Source organism: Agelaius tricolor, unplaced genomic scaffold (assembly GCF_023055355.1).
Source record: "Agelaius tricolor isolate 1412-34295 unplaced genomic scaffold, bAgeTri1.0.p SCAF_97, whole genome shotgun sequence".
In the NCBI taxonomy this organism is placed as follows: domain Eukaryota; kingdom Metazoa; phylum Chordata; class Aves; order Passeriformes; family Icteridae; genus Agelaius; species Agelaius tricolor.
Window position 1 is genome coordinate 465,139 of NW_027269357.1, and position 21,340 is coordinate 486,478.

Sequence of the window (21,340 nt, forward strand, 5' to 3'; positions counted from 1 at the left end):
CCCCCTTTGCCCCGCAATGGTTCCGCCTGCGCGCGATGCACGCTGGGGATTTGTAGTCCCCGCCTCATCCCGGGGACTCCGCGCATGCGCGCCGTAGCTCCTCCTCTTCCCGCCAGCGCTGCTCCGCCCCTTCCCCCGGAGGCCCCGCCCCTTTGCGCACGTGACACGGCCGCGCGGGGCGGACGGTGGCCGGCGGGGGTCACGGGGGGCAGCGGCGAAACCCCCCCGGCCGCGCTCCGACCCCCCCCCCCGAACACCGGGACCCCCCCCAAAAACACGGAGAACCCCTCCCCCCGTTCCCCACCTCCAAAACCACACCGGGACCCCCCCCCTCCCCCTCCCGGAACTCAGCGGGCAGGTACCGGCAGCGCGGGGGGGCGGCGGGAGCGGCGCGCGGGGCCTGAGGGGGCGGGGGGGGGCGCTGAGGGGAGAATGGGGAGGGGAAATTGGGGAGGGGGGTCCTGAGGGGGTTTGGGGGTCTCGGGAGGGGGGAACGGGGGGGATCGGGGCACGGAGGTGGTTGGGGAGGTGGGGGGGGCGTTGTGAGGGGGTTTGGGGGGGTCTGAAGGGATTTGGGGAGGGTCTGAGGGGATTGGGGGGGGTCTGAGGGGATTGTGGGGAGCTCTGAGGGGATTGTGGGGAGCTCTGAGGGGGTTTGGGGAGTCTGACGGGGTTTGGGGGAGTCTGACGGGGTTTGGGGCGTCTGGGGGCGGCCAGGGGTTCAAACCGGGGGGGGCAATGGGGGTGCGGGAGATCGGGGGGTGATGAGGGGGGGTTTAATCATGGGGAGGGAGGGGGGTTTAAAGATGGGGAGGGGTCGCGGGGGGGGTCCCGGACCTTTCCCTTTCCCCTCCCCCCCCGTCCCGGTTCTCCCGCCATTCCCGGTCCCGGCCCCACGTGCGCCGCTCCCGCCCCGCCCCCGCTCCTTCCGGGGGGGGGCCCCGAATGTTCAGGACCCCCCCCCACCCCTTCCTCCCATTTATCCCCCCCAGGACCCCCCCGCGCCCCTTCCCCCCGAATTTATCCCCCCCTAGGCCTCCCCGTGCCCCTTTTTCCCCGAATTTCTCCAATTTTATCTCCCTCCATGACCCCCCCGTTCCCCTTCTTCCCCCCATTTATTGACCCCCCCCTCAAAATTCATCGATCCCACCTCACGCTCTTTCTCCCCATTTATTAATTTTCCCTCTCCATTTATTAACCCCAGGACCCCTCCTATTCCTTGACCCCCCCACATCCCTTCTCCCCATTTTTATTATTTTTGATTTCCCCCCTCCATTTATCGACCTCAGGACCCCCCGTGCCCCTTCCCCATAATTTCCTGACCCCCCCACATCCCCTCCTCCCATATTTTTGATTTTTCCCCCTCCATTTATCAACCTCAGGATCCCCGTGCCCCTTCCCCATAATTTCCTGACACCCCCCCCTCTTTCTCCCCCTTCCCATTTATTAATTTCCCCCCATTTATCTCCCCGGAACCCCCCCATTTATCAACCCCAGGACCCCCCGTGCCCCTTCCCCATAATTTCCTGACACCCCCGCACATCCCTTCCCCCCATATTTTTGATTTTTGATTTTTCCTTCCTCCATTTATTGACCTCAGGACCCCCAGTGCCCCTTCCCCATCATTTCCTGACCCCCCCCATTTATTCCCCTTTCTCTCTCTCTGCAGCCCCCGGGTCCAGAGCCCCCTCAGCCCCCCCCAGGCCCCTCTGGGACCCTCCTGGGACCCCTCCCCGGGGCCCCCCCGGCCCCCCCCGGGCCATGGACTGGCAGCCGGACGAGCAGGGCCTGCAGCAGGTGCTGCAGCTGCTCAAGGACTCGCAGTCACCCAACACGGCCACCCAGAGGGTGGTGCAGGACGTATCCCAGAGCAGGGGACTGGGAGTACTGGGGGGCACTGGGAACGAGGGTGGGAGCACCGGGGTGGGACCCCCGGGGGGGCTGGGGGCACCAGGAATGGAGATGGGAACGCTGGGGGGCACTGGGATGGGGACTGGGAGTACTGGGATGGGACCCTCGGGAGGGTGGGGGCACCAGGAATGGAGATGGGAACACTGGGGGCTACTGGGATGGGGACTGGGAGCACTGGGATGGGACCCTCGGGGGGGCTGGGGGCACCAGGAATGGAGATGGGAACACTGGGGGCTACTGGGATGGGGACTGGGAGCACTGGGATGGGACCCCCGGGAGGGTGGGGGCACCAGGAATGGGGTTAGAGCCTTGGGAGTGGGGAGAGAGCGACAGGAGGGGGCTGAGACTCTCCCAGGATGGGGTTGGGACCCCCAGGATGAGGCTGGGACCCCCAAGATGGGATTGGGACCCTCAGGATGGGGTTGAGACCCTCAGGATGAGGCTGGGACCCCCAAGATGGGATTGGGACCCTCAGGATGGAGCTGAGATTTTCAGGATGGGGCAGGAACCTCCAAGATGGGGTTGGGACCCCGAGGATGGGATTGCGACCCCCCAGGATGGGGTTGGGACCCCCAGGATGAGGCTGGGATCCCCAAGATGGGGTTGGGACCCCCAGGATGGAGCTGGGACCCCCAAGATGGGATTGGGACCCTCAGGATGGGGTTGAGACCCTCAGGATGAGGCTGGGACCCCCAGGATGGGGCTGGGACCCCCAAGATTGAGCTGGGACCCCCGGAATGAGGCCGGGACCCCCAAGATGGGGTTGGGATCCCCAGGATGGAGCTGGGACCCCCAAGATGGGATTGGGACCCTCAGGATGGGATTGGGACCTCAAAGATGGGGTTGGGACCCCCAAGATGGGGTTGGGACCCCCAGGATGGAGCTGGGACCCCCGGGATGGGGGATTCAGACCCTCGGGGCAGGGGGGTTTTAATCTTGTGAGGAGAAACACGGGGTGGGCAATGTGGGGTGGGGGTCCCTGGGGGGATCCTTTGGGCAATGTGGGGTGGGGGTCCCTGGTGGGGGGGGGTCCCTGGGGGTCCCTTTGTGTCCTTGTCCCTCCTTGACCCCCCCGTGCAGAAGCTGAAGCAGCTGAACCAATTCCCCGATTTCAACAATTACCTGATCTTCGTGCTCACCCGCCTCAAGTCTGAAGGTGGGGGGGTCCCAGGGGCTCTGGGGGGCGTCAGTGACACCTGGGGGGGGCTCAGGTGACACCTGGGGGGTGCAGGTGACACCTGGGGGGGGCTCATGGACCCCTTTTCCCACCCAGAACCCCCAGATGAGCCCACGCGCTCCATGAATGGGGGGGATCCCAGGGGGTTTGGGGGGTGTCAGTGACACCTGGGGGGGCACAGGTGACACCTGGGGGGTGCAGGTGACACCTGGGGGGTGCAGGTGACACCTGGGGGGTGCAGGTGACCCTCACAGACCCCGTTTTTGCCCCCCAGACGAGCCCACGTGCTCCATGAATGGGGGGGTCCCAAGGCTTTTGGGGGTGTCAGTGACACCTGGGGAGGCACAGGTGACACCTGGGGGGCTCAGGTGACACCTGGGGGGCTCAGGTGACCCCAGGTGACCCTCACAGCCCCCATTTTTGCCCCCCAGACGAGCCCACACGCTCCCTGAGCGGGCTGATCCTCAAGAACAACGTCAAGGCTCATTTCCAGAGCTTCCCCCCGCCCGTGGCCGAGTTCATCAAGCAGGAGTGCCTGAATCACCTGGGCGACGCCTCCTCGCTGATCCGGGCCACCATCGGTGAGGGGACACACCTGGGGACACCTGGGGACACACCTGGGGCACACCTGGGTACCTGGGGACACACTTGGGACACACCTGGGATACACCTGGGGCAATGGGGACACACCTGGGGACAGCTGGGGCACACCTGGGTACCTGGGGACACACCTGGGACACACCTGGGACACACCTGGGACACACCTGGGACACACCTGGGACACCTGGGACACACCTGGGGCACAGCTGGGGACACACCTGGGGCACACCTGGGGACACACCGGGGACATCTGGGGCACACCTGGGGACACCTGGGGACACACCTGGGGACATCTGGGACACACCTGGGAACACACCTGGGACATCTGGGACACACCTGGGGATACACCTGGGGATACACCTGGGACACACCTGGGCACCTGGGGGCACACTTGCGTACTTGTGTGAGCCAAAATCCTGAACTAAAACTGCCCTGGGGCACCTGGGTACTTGTGGGACCCCCCAAAACCCCCTCAAACCCCCCAAAACCCCCCCAAAACCCCCCGTTCCCAGCTCACCTGTGCACCTGTCCCCAGGTATCCTGATCACCACCATCGCCTCCAAGATGGGACCCCAAATGCCCCAAAACTCTCCTCAAACCCCCCCAAAACCCCCTCAAACCCCCCAAATCCCAAAATCACCCCCCAAAACCCCCTCAAACCCCCCAAAACCCCCCGTTCCCAGCTCACCTGTGCACCTGCCCCCAGGTATCCTGATCACCACCATCGCCTCCAAGGGGGAGCTGCAGATGTGGCCGGAGCTGCTGCCCCAGCTCTGCAACCTCCTCAACTCCGAGGATTACAACACCTGCGAGGTGCACCTGGGGCGGGGCAGCCGGGCTGACCTGGGGGGGCGTGGCCGCCGCTGACCCCGCCCTCACCTGTGCTCCCAGGGGGCCTTCGGGGCCCTGCAGAAAATCTGCGAGGACTCCTCGGAGCTGCTGGACAGCGACGCCCTGAACCGGCCCCTCAACGTCATGATCCCCAAATTCCTGCAGTTCTTCAAGCACTGCAGCCCCAAAATCAGGTGGGGACAGGTGTGGGACAGGTGGGGACACACCTGTGCTCCTTTACCTGGAGGATATGGGGGTGGTTCTGGGGTAGCCCCAAAAAAATCCTGGTTTCTCTAAGTGTTCTGATCCCCAAATTCCCAAATTCTGATCCCCAAATTCCCGAATTCTGATCCCCAAATTGCTGCAGTTCTTCAAGCACTGCAGCCCCAAAATCAGGTGGGTGGGACACACCTGTGCCCAGGTACCTGGGGGAGGATGGGATTCTGGGGGTGATTCTGGCTCCAGAAAATCCCAATTTCCAAAATTCAGTTGGGTTTTGATTCCCAAATTCCCAAATCCTGATCCCCAAATTGCTGCAGTTCTTCAAGCACTGCAGCCCCAAAATCAGGTGTGGGACAGGTGGGGACACACCTGTGCTCCTTTACCTGGGGGATATGGGGGTGATTCTGTGGTAGCCCCAAAAAAATCCTGGTTTCTCTAAGTGTTCTGATCCCCAAATTCCCGAATTCTGATCCCCAAATTGCTGCAGTTCTTCAAGCACTGCAGCCCCAAAATCAGGTGTGGGACAGGTGGGGACACACCTGTGCTCAGGTACCTGGAGGAGGATGGGATTTTGGGGTGATTCTTGCTCCAGAAAATTCTGATTTCCAAAATTTAGTTGGGTTCTGATCCCCAAATTGCCATTTCTGATCCCCAAATTGCTGCGGTTCTTCAAGCACTGCAGCCCCAAAATCAGGTGTGGGACAGGTGGGGACACACCTGTGCTCCTTTACCTGGGAGATATGGGGGTGATTCTGTGGTGGCCCCAAAAAAATCCTGGTTTCTCTAAGTGTTCTGATCCCCAAATTCCCATTTCTGATGCCCAAATTCCTGCAGTTCTTCAAGCACTGCAGCCCCAAAATCAGGTGGGGACACACCTGTGCCCAGGTACCTGGGGGAGGATGGGATTCTGGGGGTGATTCTGGCTCCAGAAAATTCTGATTTCCAAAATTTAGTTGGGTTCTGATCCTCAAATTGCTGCAGTTCTTCATGTGCTGCAGCCCCAAAATCAGGTGGGTGGGACAGGTGGAATAGGGGGAACAGGTGGGTCTGGGGGTGCCCAGGTGGGATTTTGGGGGTTCAGGTGAGTTTTAGGGGGTTCGAGTGGCTCTGGGGTTGCCCAGGTGGGATTTAGGGGTGCCCAGGTGGGGTTCAGGTGTGCCCAGGTGGCTCAGGGGTGCCCAGGTGGGGTTCAGGTGTGTTCAGGTGGGGTTTAGGGGGGTTTGGGGTGCCCAGGTGACCCCCCTGTCCCCAGGTCCCACGCCATCGCCTGTGTGAACCAGTTCATCATGGACCGGGCGCAGGCGCTGATGGAGAACATCGACACCTTCATCGAGGTGGGGGCACCTGGGGGCACCTGGGCCTGGCCCAAACACCTGGGGGGGCTCTGGGGGATCCATGGGGGTCTCACTTGGGCCTGGCCCAAACACCTGGGGGGCTCTGGGGGTCTCACCTGGGCTTGTCCCAAACACCTGGGGGGGCACCTGGACCTGTCCCAAACACCTGGGGGGCTCTGGGGGTCCATGGGAGTCTCACCTGTGTCTGTCCCCAGGGCTCTGGGGGTCTCCAGGTGGCTCTGGGGATCCCTGGGTGTCCCTTGGCCCTCACCTGTCCCCCCCCAGCACCTGGGGGTCCCTGTGTGTCCATGAGGATCCCTGGGTGTCTCTGGGTGTCCCTGGGTGTCCCTGGGCCCTCACCTGTCCCCTCCCCAGCACCTGGGGCTCTGTGGGTGTCCCTGGGTGTCCATGGGGATCCCTGGGTGCCCCTGGGTGTCCCTGGGGGTCCATGTGGGTCCCTGTGCCCTCACCTGTCCCCCCCCCCCAGCACCTGGGGATCCCTGGGTGTCCCTGGGTGTCCCTGGGGATCCATGGGTGTCCCTGGGTGTCCCAGGGTGTCCCTGTGCCCTCACCTGTCCCCCCCCAGCACCTGGGGATCCCTGGGTGTCCATGGGGGTCTCTGGGGCTCTGTGGGGATCCCTGGGTGTCCCTGGGGGTCCATGGGGTCTCACCTGTCCCCCCCCCCAGCACCTGTTTGCGCTGGCGGTGGACGAGGACCCCGAGGTGCGCAAGAACGTGTGCCGGGCGCTGGTGATGCTGCTGGAGGTGCGCATCGACCGCCTGATCCCGCACATGTACAGCATCATCCAGGTGAGCCCAAACTGCACCCAGGTGAGCCCCAAACAGCATCATCCAGGTGAGCCCCAAACTGCACCCACGTGAGCCCCAAAACTGCATCCAGGTAACCCCAAAACAGCATCCAGGTAACCCCCAAACAGCATCATCCAGGTGAGCCCCAAAACTGCATCCAGGTAACCCCAAAATCCAGGTAACCCCCAAACAGCATCCAGGTAACCCCAAAATCCAGGTAACCCCAAAATCCAGGTAACCCCAAACAGCATCATCCAGGTGAGCCCCAAAAGTGCATCCAGGTAACCCCCAAACAGCATCATCCAGGTGAGCCCCAAACTGCAGCCAGGTGAGCCCCAAAATCCAGGTGAGCCCCCAAACAGCATCCAGGTAACCCCAAAATCCAGGTAACCCCCAAACAGCATCAGCCAGGTGAGCCCCAAACAGCATCATCCAGGTGAGCCCCAAACAGCACCAGGTAACCCCAAAATCCAGGTAACCCCCAAACAGCATCATCCAGGTGAGCCCCAAACTGCAGCCGGGTGAGCCCAAAACTGCACCCAGGTGAGCCCCAAAATCCAGGTGAGCCCCAAAACAGCACTCAGGTAACCCCCAAACAGCATCATCCAGGTGAGCCCCAAAATCCAGGTGAGCCCCCAAACCAGCATCATCCAGGTGAGCCCCAAAACAGCATCATCCAGGTAACCCCCAAACTGCTCACCTGGGCCCAGGTGAGGGCTGGGGGGATGAGATTTGGGGTCACCTGTGCCCAGGTGAGGGGTTTGGGGGTTACCTGTGCCCAGGTGAGGGGTTTGGGGCAGGGTTTGGGGCAGGGTTTGGGCCCAGGTGAGGGGCACATTTCAGGGGGGGTACCTGTGCCCAGGTGAATGATTTAGTGCATGATTTGGGGGTTACCTGTTCCCAGGTGAGGGGATTGGGGCACAGTTCAGGGTTCCCTGTGCCCAGGTGAGTTTTTTGGGGGTTCCCTGTGCCCAGGTGAGTTTTTTTGGGGGTTCCCTGTGCCCAGGTGAGCTCACCTGTGCCCTCTCCCCTCAGTACATGCTGCAGAGGACGCAGGACAGCGACGAGAACGTGGCGCTGGAGGCCTGCGAGTTCTGGCTGACGCTGGCCGAGCAGCCCATCTGCAAGGACGTGCTGACGGCACACCTGGTGCAGTGAGTGACCCCAAAATATACCCAAAATCCACCCAAAAATACCCCAAAATCCACCCTGAGCTGACTGCGCACCTGGTGCAGTGAGTGACCCCAAAATATACCCAAAATCCACCCAAAAATACCCAAAATCCACCCAAAATATACCCTGAAATCCACCCTGAGCTGACGGCACACCTGGTGCAGTGAGTGACCCTAAAATACCCCAAAATATACCCCAAAATCCACCCTGAGCTGACAGCACACCTGGTGCAGTGAGTGACCCCAAAATATACCCCAAAAATACCCAAAATCCACCCCAAAATCCATCCTGAAATCCACCCTGAGCTGACGGCGCACCTGGTGCAGTGAGTGACCCTAAAATATACCCAAATATACCCCAAAATATACCCTGAAATCCACCCTGAGCTGACGGCGCACCTGGTGCAGTGAGTGACCCCAAAATATACCCCAAAAATACCCAAAATACACCCCAAATCCACCCTGAGCTGACAGCACACCTGGTGCAGTGAGTGACCCTAAAAATACCCAAAATCCACCCAAAATCCACCCAAACTGACCCCAAATCCACCCAAACTGACCCCAAATCCGCCCTAAACTGACCCCAAACTGACCCCAAATCCAGCCCAAACTGACCCCAAATCCGCCCCAAACTGACCCCAAATCCACCCCAAACTGACCCCAAATCCACTCAAAGTGACCCCAAATCCACCCCAAACTGACCCCAAATCCACTCAAAGTGACCCCAAATCTGCCCCAAACTGACCCCAAATCCACTCAAAGTGACCCCAAATCCACTCAAAGTGACCCCAAATCCGCCCCACGGCCAGGCTGATCCCGATCCTGGTGCACGGGATGAGGTACTCGGAGATCGACATCATCCTGCTCAAGGTGGGCACTGGGGATACTGGGGGGATACTGGGGATACTGGGAGCACTGGTGGGGCTGTACTGGGGCTGTACTGGGAGCACTGGGGCTGTACTGGGGCTGTACTGGGGCTGTACTGGGAGCACTGGGGGGGCTGTTCTGGGGCTGTTCTGGGGCTGTACTGGGAGCACTGGGGCGGCACTGGTGGGGCTGTACTGGGGCTGTACTGGGAGCACTGGGGCGGCACTGGTGGGGCTGTACTGGGGCTGTACTGGGAGCACTGGGGCTGTACTGGGGCTGTACTGGGGCTGTACTGGGAGCACTGGGGCTGCACTGGGGCTGTACTGGGGCTGTACTGGGAGCACTGGGGGGCTGTACTGGGGCTGTACTGGGAGCACTGGAGATGATGACAGCCTCACGCTGACCCCCCTGATGGTCACTTGTGTTCGTACTGTCTGATCCGCCACGGGCCGGGGGGCTCTGTCGTGATGATGTCACGTCACGATATGATGATGTCACATAACGATATGATGATCTCATGTCACAATATGATGATGTCACATCACAATATGTGATGTCACGTCACAATATGATGACGTAACGTCACATTATGATGATGTCACGTCACAATACAACAATGCCGTGCCACGATACAGTGGTGCCATGTTGTGATAGACACTGCCATGTCGCGATACTGTGGTGCCACTACATGATACAACGTCATGTCGTGATACACCGGTGCCATGTCACGATACAATGGTGCCATGTCTCAATACAATGGTTCCATGTGGTGATACAATGGTGCAGTTTTGCAATACAATGGTGCCATGTCACGATACTATGGTTCCGTGTCATGATACACCGGTTCCATGTCGCGACACACCGGTTCCGTGTCGCGACACACCGGTGCCATATCGCGACACACCGGTTCCATGTCACGACACACCGGTTCCATGTCACGACACACCGGTTCTGTGTCACAATACAATGGTTCCATGTCGCGACACACCGGTGCCATGTCGCGATACGCGCAGGGCGACGTGGAGGAGGACGAGGCGGTCCCCGACAGCGACCAGGACATCAAACCGCGCTTCCACAAATCGCGCACGGTGACGCTGGCGCACGAGGAGCAGCGCGGGGACGGCGACGGCGACGGGGACGACGAGGACGACGACGACACGCTGAGCGACTGGAACCTCAGTAGGGACGGGAACGGGGTGAATCTGGGGGGTTTGGGGTGAATCTGGGGGGTTTTGGGGTTCCTGAGGGGGTTTTGGGGTGAATCTGGGGGGTTTTGGGGTTCCTGAGGGGGTTCTGGGGGGACAACGACACGCTGAGCGACTGGAACCTCAGTAGGGACGGGAACGGGGGATTTTGGGGTGAATCTGTGGGGTTTTGGGGTGAATCTGGGGGGTTTGGGGTCGATGACGACACGCTGAGCAACTGGAACCTCAGTAGGGACGGGAACGGGGTGAATCTGGGGGGTTTTGGGGTCACTGTGGGTTTGGGGTTCCTGAGGGTTTTGGGATGTCCCTGAGGGTTTTGGGGTTCCTGACAGTTTGGGGCTGTCCCTGTAGGTTTTGGGATCGCTGTGGGTTTTGGGGATGTCCCTGTAGGTTTGGGGATGTCCCTGTAGGTTTGGGGATGTCCCTGTAGGTTTGGGGGTCCCTGTGGGTTCTGGGGTCGCTGTGGGTTTGGGGATGTCCCTGTAGGTTTTGGGGGTGTCCCTGTAGGTTTGGGGGTCCCCCCTGTGTCCGGGGCACCCCTGTGGGTTTTGGGGTCGCTGTGGGTTTGGGGATGTCCCGGTGGGTTTGGGGATGTCCCTGCAGGTTTGGGGTCCCCGTGGGTTTTGGGGTCCCCGTGTGTTTGGGGGTGCCCCGTTAACCCCTCGGTGCCCAGGGAAGTGCTCGGCGGCGGCGCTGGACGTTCTGGCCAACGTGTTCCGGGAGGAGCTGCTGCCCCACCTGCTGCCCCTGCTCAAGGAGCTGCTCTTCCACCTCGAGTGGGTGGTCAAGGAGTCGGGGATCCTGGTCCTGGGGGCCATCGCCGAAGGTGGGCACCCCAAAAAACACCTGGGGAGACCCCAAAAACACCTGGGGGCACCCCAAAAACACCTGGGGGCACCCCAGAAACACCCTGGGCAGAGAGATCCTGGTCCTGGGGGACCCCAAAATCAGCCCCAAACCCAAGTGAACAAAGCCCAACCTGGACTGTCCAAACCCCTAGCCCAGGAGTTCAGACCCCAATCCCACCTGTCCAAACCCCAGTCCCACGAGTTCAGACCCCAATTGAGCTGATCCCACACCTGATCCCACACCTGATCCCACACCTGGTGCCATTGGTGCCATGTTTCAGGCTGCATGCAGGCCATGGTGCCGTACCTGCCTGAGCTGATCCCACACCTGATCCCACACCTGTTCCCACACCTGATCCCACACCTGATCCCCTCTCTCAGGGTGCATGCAGGGCATGGTGCCCTACCTGCCCGAGCTGATCCCACACCTGATCCCACACCTGATCCCCTCTCTCAGGCTGCATGCAGGGCATGGTGCCCTACCTGCCCGAGCTGATCCCACACCTGATCCCACACCTGATCCCACACCTGTTCCCATGTTTCAGGCTGCATGCAGGGCATGGTGCCCTACCTGCCCGAGCTGATCCCACACCTGATCCGCTGCCTGGCTGACCGCAAGGCCCTGGTGCGCTCCATCGCCTGCTGGACCCTGAGCCGCTACGCGCACTGGGTGGTGGCGCAGCCCCCCGAGCTCTACCTGAAGCCCCTCATGACCGAGCTGCTGCAGCGCATCCTGGACGGCAACAAACGCGTGCAGGAGGCCGCCTGCAGGTGGGGACGGGGACAGGTGGGATGGGACAGAGGGGGTGGATGGGACAGGTGGGGTGGGACAGGGGGATGGATGGGACAGGTGGGACAGGGGGCGTGGATGGGACAGGTGACACTGGGGACGATGTGGGGAGATGGGATGGGTGGGACAGGGACAGATGGGACAGGTGGGATGGGGTGGGTGGGACAGATGGGACAGGTGGGATGGGACAGGGACAGGTGGGATGGGATGGGATGGGATGGGATGGGATGGGATGGGATGGGATGGGATGGGATGGGTGGGACAAGGGGGACGGGGTTGGGGTGGGATGGATGGGACAGGTGACGCTGGGGATGCTGTGGGGAGATGGGATGGGTGGGACAGGGACAGGTGGGACAGGTGACAGGGGAACAGGTGGGATGGGACAGGTGGGACAGATGGGACAGGTGGGACAGGTGACACTGGGCTGGGACAGGTGCTTTGGGGACACTGGGGGCCCTGCCGGGGGTGATGACAGCACAGCCCCGATCCCCGTGAGGACGATTTGTGTTCGTACTGCCTGACCCGGCGGGGCCGCGCTGCTCTGGGGGCGCTCCGAGCTTTTGGGGTGTCCCCACGAGGTTTTTGGTGTCCCTGAGGTGGCTTTGGGGTGTCCCCGTGAGCTTTTGGGGTGTCCCTGTCCCGCAGCGCCTTTGCCACGCTGGAGGAGGAGGCGTGCACGGAGCTGGTGCCGTACCTGAGCTTCATCCTGGACACGCTGGTGTTCGCCTTCGGCAAATACCAGCACAAGAACCTGCTCATCCTCTACGACGCCATCGGCACCCTGGCCGACTCCGTGGGCCACCACCTCAACCAGCCGGTGTGTCCCCGTGTCCCCTGGTGTCCCCAGAGTGTCCCAGTGTCCCCAAAGTGTCCCCAAACCCCTCCTGGTGTCCCCGCCCCGTGATGACCACAGACATTCGAATCCCGAATTCCCCCTGTGGATCTCTGTGCTCTGAGGGCCTCAGGGCACGGCCGGTGGCACCTGCTGGCTGTCCCCAACCCCTTTGGGGTGTCCCCAACCTCTGTGAGCTGTCCCCAACCTCTTTGGGCTGTCCCAAACCCTTCCAGGGTGTCCCCAACCCCTCTGGGGTGTCCCCAACCTCTGTGGGCTGTCCCCAACCTCTGTGGACTGTCCCCAACCCCTCCCCACTGTCCCCAACTCCTCTGGGGTGTCCCCAACTTCTCTGGGGTGTCCCCAACCCCTTTGGGGTGTCCCCAACCCCTCTGGGCTGTCCCCAACCTCTTTGGGCTGTCCCAAACCCTTCCAGGGTGTCCCCAACCCCTCTGGGCTGTCCCCAACCCCTCTGAGGTGTCCCCAACCCTTCCAGGGTGTCCCCAACCCCTCCCCGCTGTCCCCAACCCCTCTGGGCTGTCCCCAACCCCTCTGAGGTGTCCCCAACCCCTTTGGGGTGTCCCCAACCCCTCCAGGGTGTCCCCAACCCCTCTGAGTTGTCCCCACCTGTGTCCCCCTGTCCCACCTGCATCCCCCTGTCCCCCCCATGTCCCCCTGTGTCCCCTGCTGTCCCCAGGAGTACATCCAGAAGCTGATGCCGCCGCTGATCCAGAAGTGGAACGAGCTCAAGGACGAGGACAAGGACCTGTTCCCCCTGCTGGAGGTGGGGCAGGGCTGGCCCCAGGGAGGGCGTGACCGTCCCCGGACGCGTCCCCAGCACGTCCCCACCGTGTCCCTGCCGTCCCCAGTGCCTGTCCTCGGTGGCCACGGCCCTGCAGAGCGGCTTCCTGCCCTACTGCGAGCCCGTCTACCAGCGCTGCGTCACCCTGGTGCAGAAAACGCTGGCCCAGGCCATGGTGAGAGCCAGAGAGAGCCCCTGCCCTGGGGGGGACGGGGATGGGGACAGGGATGGGGACAGGGATGGGGACATGGATGGGGACAGGGATGGGGACAGGGATGGGGACAGGGATGGGGACGGGGATGGGGACGGGGATGGGGATGGGGACAGGGATGGGGACAGGGATGGGGACAGGGATGGGGATGGGGATGGGGACATGGATGGGGACAGGGATGGGGACAGGGATGGGGACATGGATGGGGACAGGGATGGGGACAGGGATGGGGACAGGGATGGGGACGGGGATGGGGATGGGGACAGGGATGGGGACGGGGATGGGGACAGGGATGGGGATGGGGATGGGGACAGGGATGGGGACGGGGATGGGGATGGGGACAGGGACGGGGACAGGGATGGGGACAGGGACGGGGACGGGGATGGGGATGGGGATGGGGACGGGGATGGGGACAGGGATGGGGACAGGGATGGGGATGGGGACAGGGACAGGGATGGGGACAGGGATGGGGACAGGGATGGGGACGGGGATGGGGATGGGGAGGGGGACAGGGATGGGGATGGGGATGGGGATGGGGATGGGGATGGGGACAGGGATGGGGATGGGGACAGGGGACAGGGACAGTGGCAGTGACAATGACACTGACAATCACAGTGACAATGTCACACCCCAGATGTACAACCAGCACCCCGAGCAGTACGAGGACACACAGGGACAGGGACACTGTGTCACAGTGACAATGACAGTGACAATGACAGTGACAATGACAATGTCACCGTGTCCCCAGATGTACAACCAGCACCCCGAGCAGTATGAGGCCCCTGACAAGGATTTCATGATGGTGGCCCTGGGGGATGACACTGACACTGACAGTGACAGTGACAATGACAGTGACACTGTGTCACAGTGACAATGACAATGACAATGACAATGCCAATGTCACACCCCAGATGTACAACCAGCACCCCGAGCAGTACGAGGACACACAGTGACAGTGACAGTGACAATGACAGTGACAATGACAGTGACACTGACAGTGACAATGCCACCATGTCCCCAGATGTACAACCAGCACCCCGAGCAGTACGAGGCCCCTGACAAGGATTTCATGATGGTGGCCCTGGGGGGTGACACTGACACTGACAGTGACAGTGACAATGACAGTGACACTGTGTCACAGTGACAATGACAGTGACAGTAACAATGACAATGACAATGCCAATGTCACCCCAGATGTACAACCAGCACCCCGAGCAGTACGAGGCCCCTGACAAGGATTTCATGATCGTGGCCCTGGACCTGCTGAGCGGCCTGGCCGAGGGGCTGGGCGGGCACGTGGAGCAGCTGGTGGCTCGCTCCAACATCATGACCCTGCTGTTCCAGTGCATGCAGGTGAGGGGCGGGCATGGGGGGACACCCCTGAACCCCCCAAATCCCGGGGTGCCCCCGGGGCGGCTCCGTGCCCCCTCCTGACCCTGCCCGTGGCAGGACACGATGCCCGAGGTGCGGCAGAGCTCCTTCGCCCTCCTGGGGGACCTGACCAAGGCCTGCTTCGTGCACGTCAAGCCCTGCATCGGTGAGTTTGGGGTTCCCCCGGGGCTGGGGGCACCCCCAGATCCGCCTGGGCTCACCTGTGTGCCCCCCGTGCCCAGCTGAGTTCATGCCCATCCTGGGCACCAACCTGAACCCCGAGTTCATCTCTGTGTGCAACAACGCGACCTGGGCCATCGGCGAGATCTGCATGCAGATGGGTGAGGGCCCCCTGGGCACCCCCAAATCTCCATGGGCACCCCCAAACACCCCCAAACCTCCCTGAGCCTCCCTGGACAACCCCAAACACCCCTGGGCACCCCCAAACCTCCATGGGCACCCCCAGACCTCCATGGGCACCCCCTGGGCACCCCCAAACACCTCTGGGCACCTCCAAACACCCCTGGGCACCCCCAGGGCATCCCCAAACATCCCTGGGCACCCCCAAACCTCCATGGGCGCCCCCAGACCCCTCTGGGCATCCCCAAACCTCCCTGGGCACCCCAGGGCACCCCCAAACACCCTCAGGGCACCCCCAGACCTCCATGGGCACCCCCAAACCTCCCAAGGCATCCCCAAAACTCCCTGAGCTCCCCAGGGCACCCCCAAACCTCCCAGGGCATCCCCAAACACCCCTGGGCACCCCCAAACCTCCCAGGGCACCCCCAAACACCCCAGGGCACCCCCAAACCTCCATGGGCGCCCCCAGACCTCCATGGGCACCCCCAGACCTCCATGGGCACCCCTGGGCACCCCCAAACACCCCAGGGCACCCCCAAACCTCCATGGGCGCCCCCAGACCTCCATGGGCACCCCCAGACCTCCATGGGCACCCCTGGGCACCCCCAAACACCCCAGGGCACCCCCAGACCTCCATGGGCACCCCCGAACCTCCCTGGGCACCCCAGGGCACCCCCAAACACCCCTGGGCACCTCCAAACCTCCATGGGCACCCCCAAACACCCCTGGGCACCCCAGGGCACCCCCAAACCTCCCTGAGCCCCCCAGGGCACCCCCAAACCTCCCAGGGCATCCCCAAACATCCATGGGCACCCCCAGGGCACCCCTGGGCACCCCCAAACCTCCCTGGGCACCCCAGGGCACCCCCAAACCCCTCCTGACACCCCCAAACCCCTCAGAGCCCCCCCAAACCCCCCTGAGCCCCCGTTTGCCCCCCAGGGTCGGAGATGCAGCCCTACGTGCCCATGGTGCTGCAGAACCTGGTGGAGATCATCAACCGGCCCAACACCCCCAAAACCCTGCTGGAGAACACGGGTGAGAGGGGGGACCCCAAAAACCCCAAAAAACCCCAAAATCCCCAAAAAACCTGGTGGGGACAGGGCTGGGGGACCCCAAAATGCTGCTGGAAAACACCAGTGAGAGGGGACCCCAAAAACCCTGATGGGGGACCCCAAAAACCCTGATAGGGAGATACAGGGGGACTCCAAAAACCTGGGGGGCACCCCAAAACCCTGTTAGGGAGATAAATCAATATAAATGGATAAAAATAAATGAATATAAATGTATAAAGGTAAATCAATATAAACGTATGAAAATAAATCAGTATAAATGTATAAAAATAAATCAGTATAAATGTATAAGAATAAATCAATATGAATAAATAAATCAATATGAATATATAAAAATAAACCAATATAAATGAATATAAATAAATCAATATGAATAAACAAATCAATATGAATGAATAGAAATAAATCAATATAAATGTATAAAAATGAGTCCATATAAATGCATAAAAATTAATCAATATAAACGTATAAAAATGAATCAATATGAATAAATAAATCAGTATAAATGTATAGAAATAAATCAACTTGAATAAGTAAATCAATATGAATATATAAGAATAAATCAATATGAATGAATAGAAATAAATCAATAGAAATGTATATAAATAAATCAATATAAATGTATAAAAACAAATCAATATAAATGTAGAAAAATACATCAATATGAATAAATAAATCAGTATAAATGAATAGAAATAAATCAATATAAATGTACAAAAATAAATCAATATAACTGTATAAAAATACATCAATATGAATAAATCAATCAATATAAATGTACAGAAATAATTCAATATAAATGTTCAAAGTGCCCCTTTCCCCCCAGCCATCACCATCGGCCGCCTGGGTTTCGTGTGTCCCCAGGAGGTGGCGCCGATGCTGCAGCAATTCATCCGGCCCTGGTGAGCCCGGGACCCCAAATCCCTGTTTGCACCCCAAAATTGCCTTTATTCACCCCAAAATCCCCGTTTTACACCCCAAAATCCCCTTTATTCACCCCCCAAAATCCCCCGTTTGCACCCCAAAATTCCCTTTATTCACCCCCAAAATCCCCGTTTTACACCCCAAAATCCCCTTTATTCACCCCCCAAAATCCCCTTTGCACCCCAAAATTCCCTTTATTACCCCCAAATCCCCCTTTTGCACCCCAAAATCCCCCTTTGCACCCCAAAATCCCCTTTGCACCCCAAAATTCCCTTTATCCCCCCAAAATCCCCCTTTGCACCCCAAAATTCCCTTTATCCCCCCAAAATCCCCCTTTGCACCCCAAAATTCCCTTTATCCCCCCAAAATCCCCCTTTGCACCCCAAAATTCCCGTTTTACACCCCAAAATCCCCCTTTGCACCCCAAAATTCCCTTTTGCACCCCCAAAATTCCCTTTATTCCCCCAAAATCCCCCTTTGCACCCCAAAATTCCCTTTATTCCCCCCCAAGGTCCCCAAAATCCCCATTTCCCACCCCAAATCCCCATTTTCCCACCCCAAATCCCCATTTTCTAACCCCAAATCCGTTTTTCACCCCAAAATCCCCATTTCTCACCCCAAATTCATTTTTCACCCCAAAATCCCTGTTTCTCACCCCATCTCCCCCCGTTTTTGCCCCAAATCTTTGTTTCCCACCCCAAACTCCCCATTTTTGCCCAAAATCCCCATTTTCCACGTTTTCTCCCAAAATCCCCGTTTCTCACCCCGTTTATTTTCCCATTTCTCACCCCAAAACCCCCATTTCTCACCCTGTTTTTTCCCCATTTCTCACCCCATTTTCTCCATTTTTCACCCCAAAATCCCCATTTCCCACCCCAAAATCCCCGTTTCTCACCCAAAAATCCCCATTCCTCACCCTGTTTTTCCCCATTTCTCACCCCATTTTTTCCCCATTTCTCACCCCATTTTCTCCCTTTTTAACCCCAAAATCCCCATTTCTCACCCCAAAATCCCCATTTCCCACCCCAAAATTCCCGTTTCTCACCCCGTTTTTTCCCTTTTTCTCACCCCATTTCTCACCCAAAAATCCCCATTTCTCACCCCATTTTTCCCCCATTTTCTCACCCCCTTTTTCCCCATTTCTCACCCCGTTTTTCCCCATTCCCCACCCCAAACCCCCCGTTCCTCACCCCAAACCCCCCGTTTTCCTCCGTTTTGCCCAAACTCGGGGTTTTTCGCCCCAAACCCCAGGTGCACGTCCCTGCGGAACATCCGCGACAACGAGGAGAAGGACTCGGCCTTCCGGGGCATCTGCGTCATGATCGGGGTCAACCCCGGCGGGGTCGTGCAGGTCCGGGGACCCCAAAATTGGGGAGGGGTCCCCAAAAATCCTGGGGGGGTCCCCAAAATCCAAGGGGGTCCTGAAATTTGGGGGGAGGCGTCAAAATCGGGGAGCCCGGAAATGGGTGGGGGTCCCAAAAATGGGGCAGGGGGCCACAATTGGGAGGGGTCCAAAATTGGGGATGGGGAGTCCAAAATTGGGGAGGGGTCCCCAAAACCCTGGGGGGGTTCCTAAAATCCAAGGGGGTCCCGAAATTTGGGGGGAGGAGTCAAAATTGGGGGCCCAGAACTGGGTGGGGGTCCCAGAAATGGGGCAGGGGCCACAACTGGGGAGGGGGAGTCCAAAATCAGGGGGGAGTCCCTGAAATCAAGGAGGGGCCCAAAATTTTGGGGGGGGGGGGTTCAGGGGGTGTTTTGGAGCTGGATTTGGGGTCACCTTGGGTGCCCCTGATGCTCCCCCCCGCCATTTTTGGGCTGTTCCACCCCATTTTTGTTCCATTCCCACCCCATTTTTGGGCTGTTTTCCCCCCCATTTTTGGGCTGTTTTTCCCCCATTTTTGGGCCATTCCCACCCCATTTTGGCCCTGTTTTCCCCCAATTTTTGGGCTGTTTTTCCCCCATTTTTGGGCCATTCCCACCCCATTTTGGGGCTGTTTTCCCCCAATTTTTGGGCTGTTTTCCCCCCATTTTTGGGCCATTCCCACCCCATTTTTGGGCCATTCCCACCCCATTTTTGGGCTGTTTTCCCCCCATTTTTGGGCTGTTTTTCCCCCCCATTTTGGTTCCATTTTCCCCGTTTTTTATCCCATTTTCCCCTCAGGATTTCATTTTCTTCTGCGACGCCGTCGCCTCCTGGGTGAGCCCCAAGGACGACCTGCGGGAAATGTTCTACAAGGTCTGGGACCCCCCTTTGATTTCTATTTTATTAATGTTTTATTTGTATTTTATTTCTGTTTTATTTCTATTTTATTTCTATTTTATTTCTATATTTTATTTATTTTTTATTTATTTTAAATTTATTTTTTATTTATATTTAATGCCTTTAATTTAAATTATTTATTTCTATATATATTATTTATTACTTTATTTATTATATTATATATTCATTTAATTCTAATTTATTTATATATTTATAATTATTTATACATTCACGTAAATACAGTTATATATTTATATTTATATATAATATGCCATTTCCATAATATATCATTTATATTTATTTCTATTTTTATTATTTATTTATGATATTTACTATTTGATATATTTATTAGATTACTACAATTTATTTTATATATTTATTTTTGTTATTTACATATATTTTTATAAAAATATAAAGATATTTATATATTTGATTTATTTATAATATATAAGTTATATGTAATATATAGTTTAGAGTTATGTAATTTTTATTTATTGCATATTTACATATCTATTAGTTATTATATATATTTATTAGATTATTATAATTTATTTTTATATATTTATATTTATATATTTATATATAATATTTATATATAATATATGTGATTTATATATAATATATAATATATATAATATAATATATATAATATATATAATATATATATGACTTATGTATAATATATATTATATATTACATATATTACTTATGTATAATATATAATTTATATTTATTTCTATTTTATTTATTATCATTTTTTTAAATGTTGCTTTGGGGCGGGGCCTCCCTGCCCCTCCCCCTGACCGTTGCCCCTCCCCCCCCGCAGATCCTGCACGGGTTCAAGGCGCAGGTGGGGGAGGGGAACTGGGCCCATTTCTCGGAGCAGTTCCCGCCCCTGCTCAAGGAGCGGCTGGCGGCGTTCTACGGGCTGTGACAGGTGTGACACACCTGGGACAGGTGAGGGACAGGTATGGGACACTGGGACACAGCTGGGACAGGGGAGGGGACACTGGGACAGGGGCGTTCTACGGGCTGTGACAGGTGTGACACACCTGGGACAGGTGAGGGACACTGGGACACACCTGGGACAGGGGCGTTCTACGGGCTGTGACAGGTGTGACACACCTGGGACAGGTGAGGGACAGGTGTGACAGGTGTGACACACCTGGGACAGGTGAGGGACAGGTATGGGACACTGGGACACACCTGGGACAGGTGAGGGTGGGAGAACCCAAAAAACCCCAAAAATGGCAAAAAAACCCGCCAACCCCCCCCCCCCCCAAAAAAATCCCATTAAACCCTAAAAAACCCCAAAATGACGCCCAAAAACCTCAACCCCCCCCCTCCCAAAAATCCCCAAAAAATCCCCAAAAATCCCTAATTGTGTTTCCCTTCCTCCCCAGGTTGGAGCTCACCGGGACGGACCCAGAGCGGCCCCGCGGTGCCCCCGGGGGGGGGTCCCGGTACCGGGAGGGGGGAGGGGTCCCCATGAGGAGTTTGACCTTTGACCCCCAAAGGAATTTTGGGGGGAGGGGCGGGGAGGGGGTGGGGGCTCCCCCCGAACCGCGCTGGGGGAGGGGAGGGGGCGAAACAATCGGGGCTGGAGGGGCCAAAGAGGGTGGGGGAGGGGCCCGTTCCCGTGTGTGTCCCCCCGGTGTCCCCGGTGTCCCCTCCCCCACCCGCCCCTCCCCCGCGCGAGCCCCGGGTGGGGGTGGGGGGAGGGGCCGAGCCGCAGCCGTTGTG

At 58.0% G+C, this 21,340-nt stretch overlaps 1 protein-coding gene across 5 annotated transcripts; it reads left to right on the forward strand.

Moving 5' to 3' along the window:
* Nucleotides 1–126: 126 nt before the first annotated feature.
* Nucleotides 127–21,046, forward strand: TNPO2 (transportin 2). 5 transcript variants are annotated; one of them, XM_071418962.1, is made up of 25 exons: nt 129–358; nt 1,670–1,860; nt 2,992–3,067; nt 3,520–3,669; nt 4,395–4,501; nt 4,580–4,713; nt 5,994–6,075; nt 6,763–6,885; nt 7,921–8,039; nt 8,867–8,927; nt 9,938–10,103; nt 10,803–10,955; nt 11,523–11,748; nt 12,413–12,584; nt 13,297–13,383; nt 13,469–13,576; nt 14,807–14,965; nt 15,062–15,149; nt 15,226–15,324; nt 16,283–16,378; nt 17,240–17,315; nt 18,589–18,688; nt 19,499–19,573; nt 20,424–20,565; nt 21,001–21,046. In XM_071418962.1, the coding sequence occupies exons 2-24, from the start codon at nt 1,762–1,764 to the stop codon at nt 20,529–20,531; spliced, it is 2,664 nt and encodes an 887-aa protein (XP_071275063.1). In that variant the 5' UTR covers nt 129–358; nt 1,670–1,761; the 3' UTR covers nt 20,532–20,565; nt 21,001–21,046. The 5 variants fall into 5 exon arrangements, with proteins under 5 accessions (XP_071275064.1, XP_071275065.1, XP_071275063.1 ...); XM_071418961.1 differs by having other exon boundaries at nt 20,424–20,554; XM_071418965.1 differs by lacking the exons at nt 129–358; nt 1,670–1,860; nt 2,992–3,067; ... (1 more) ...; nt 4,395–4,501; nt 4,580–4,713 and adding an exon at nt 5,543–5,604 and having other exon boundaries at nt 20,424–20,554.
* The last annotated feature ends 294 nt before the right edge of the window (nt 21,047–21,340 follow it).

Excerpts from the sequence above, each read along its gene's own strand:
- TNPO2 (XM_071418962.1), top strand. The coding sequence starts at position 1,762 with ATGGACTGGCAGCCGGACGAGCAGGGCCTGCAGCAGGTGCTGCAGCTG. Across the intron at positions 3,670-4,394 it reads GCTGATCCGGGCCACCATCG|GTATCCTGATCACCACCATC; the intron begins GTGAGGGGACAC and ends ACCTGCCCCCAG. Across the intron at positions 13,577-14,806 it reads AAACGCTGGCCCAGGCCATG|ATGTACAACCAGCACCCCGA; the intron begins GTGAGAGCCAGA and ends ATGTCACCCCAG.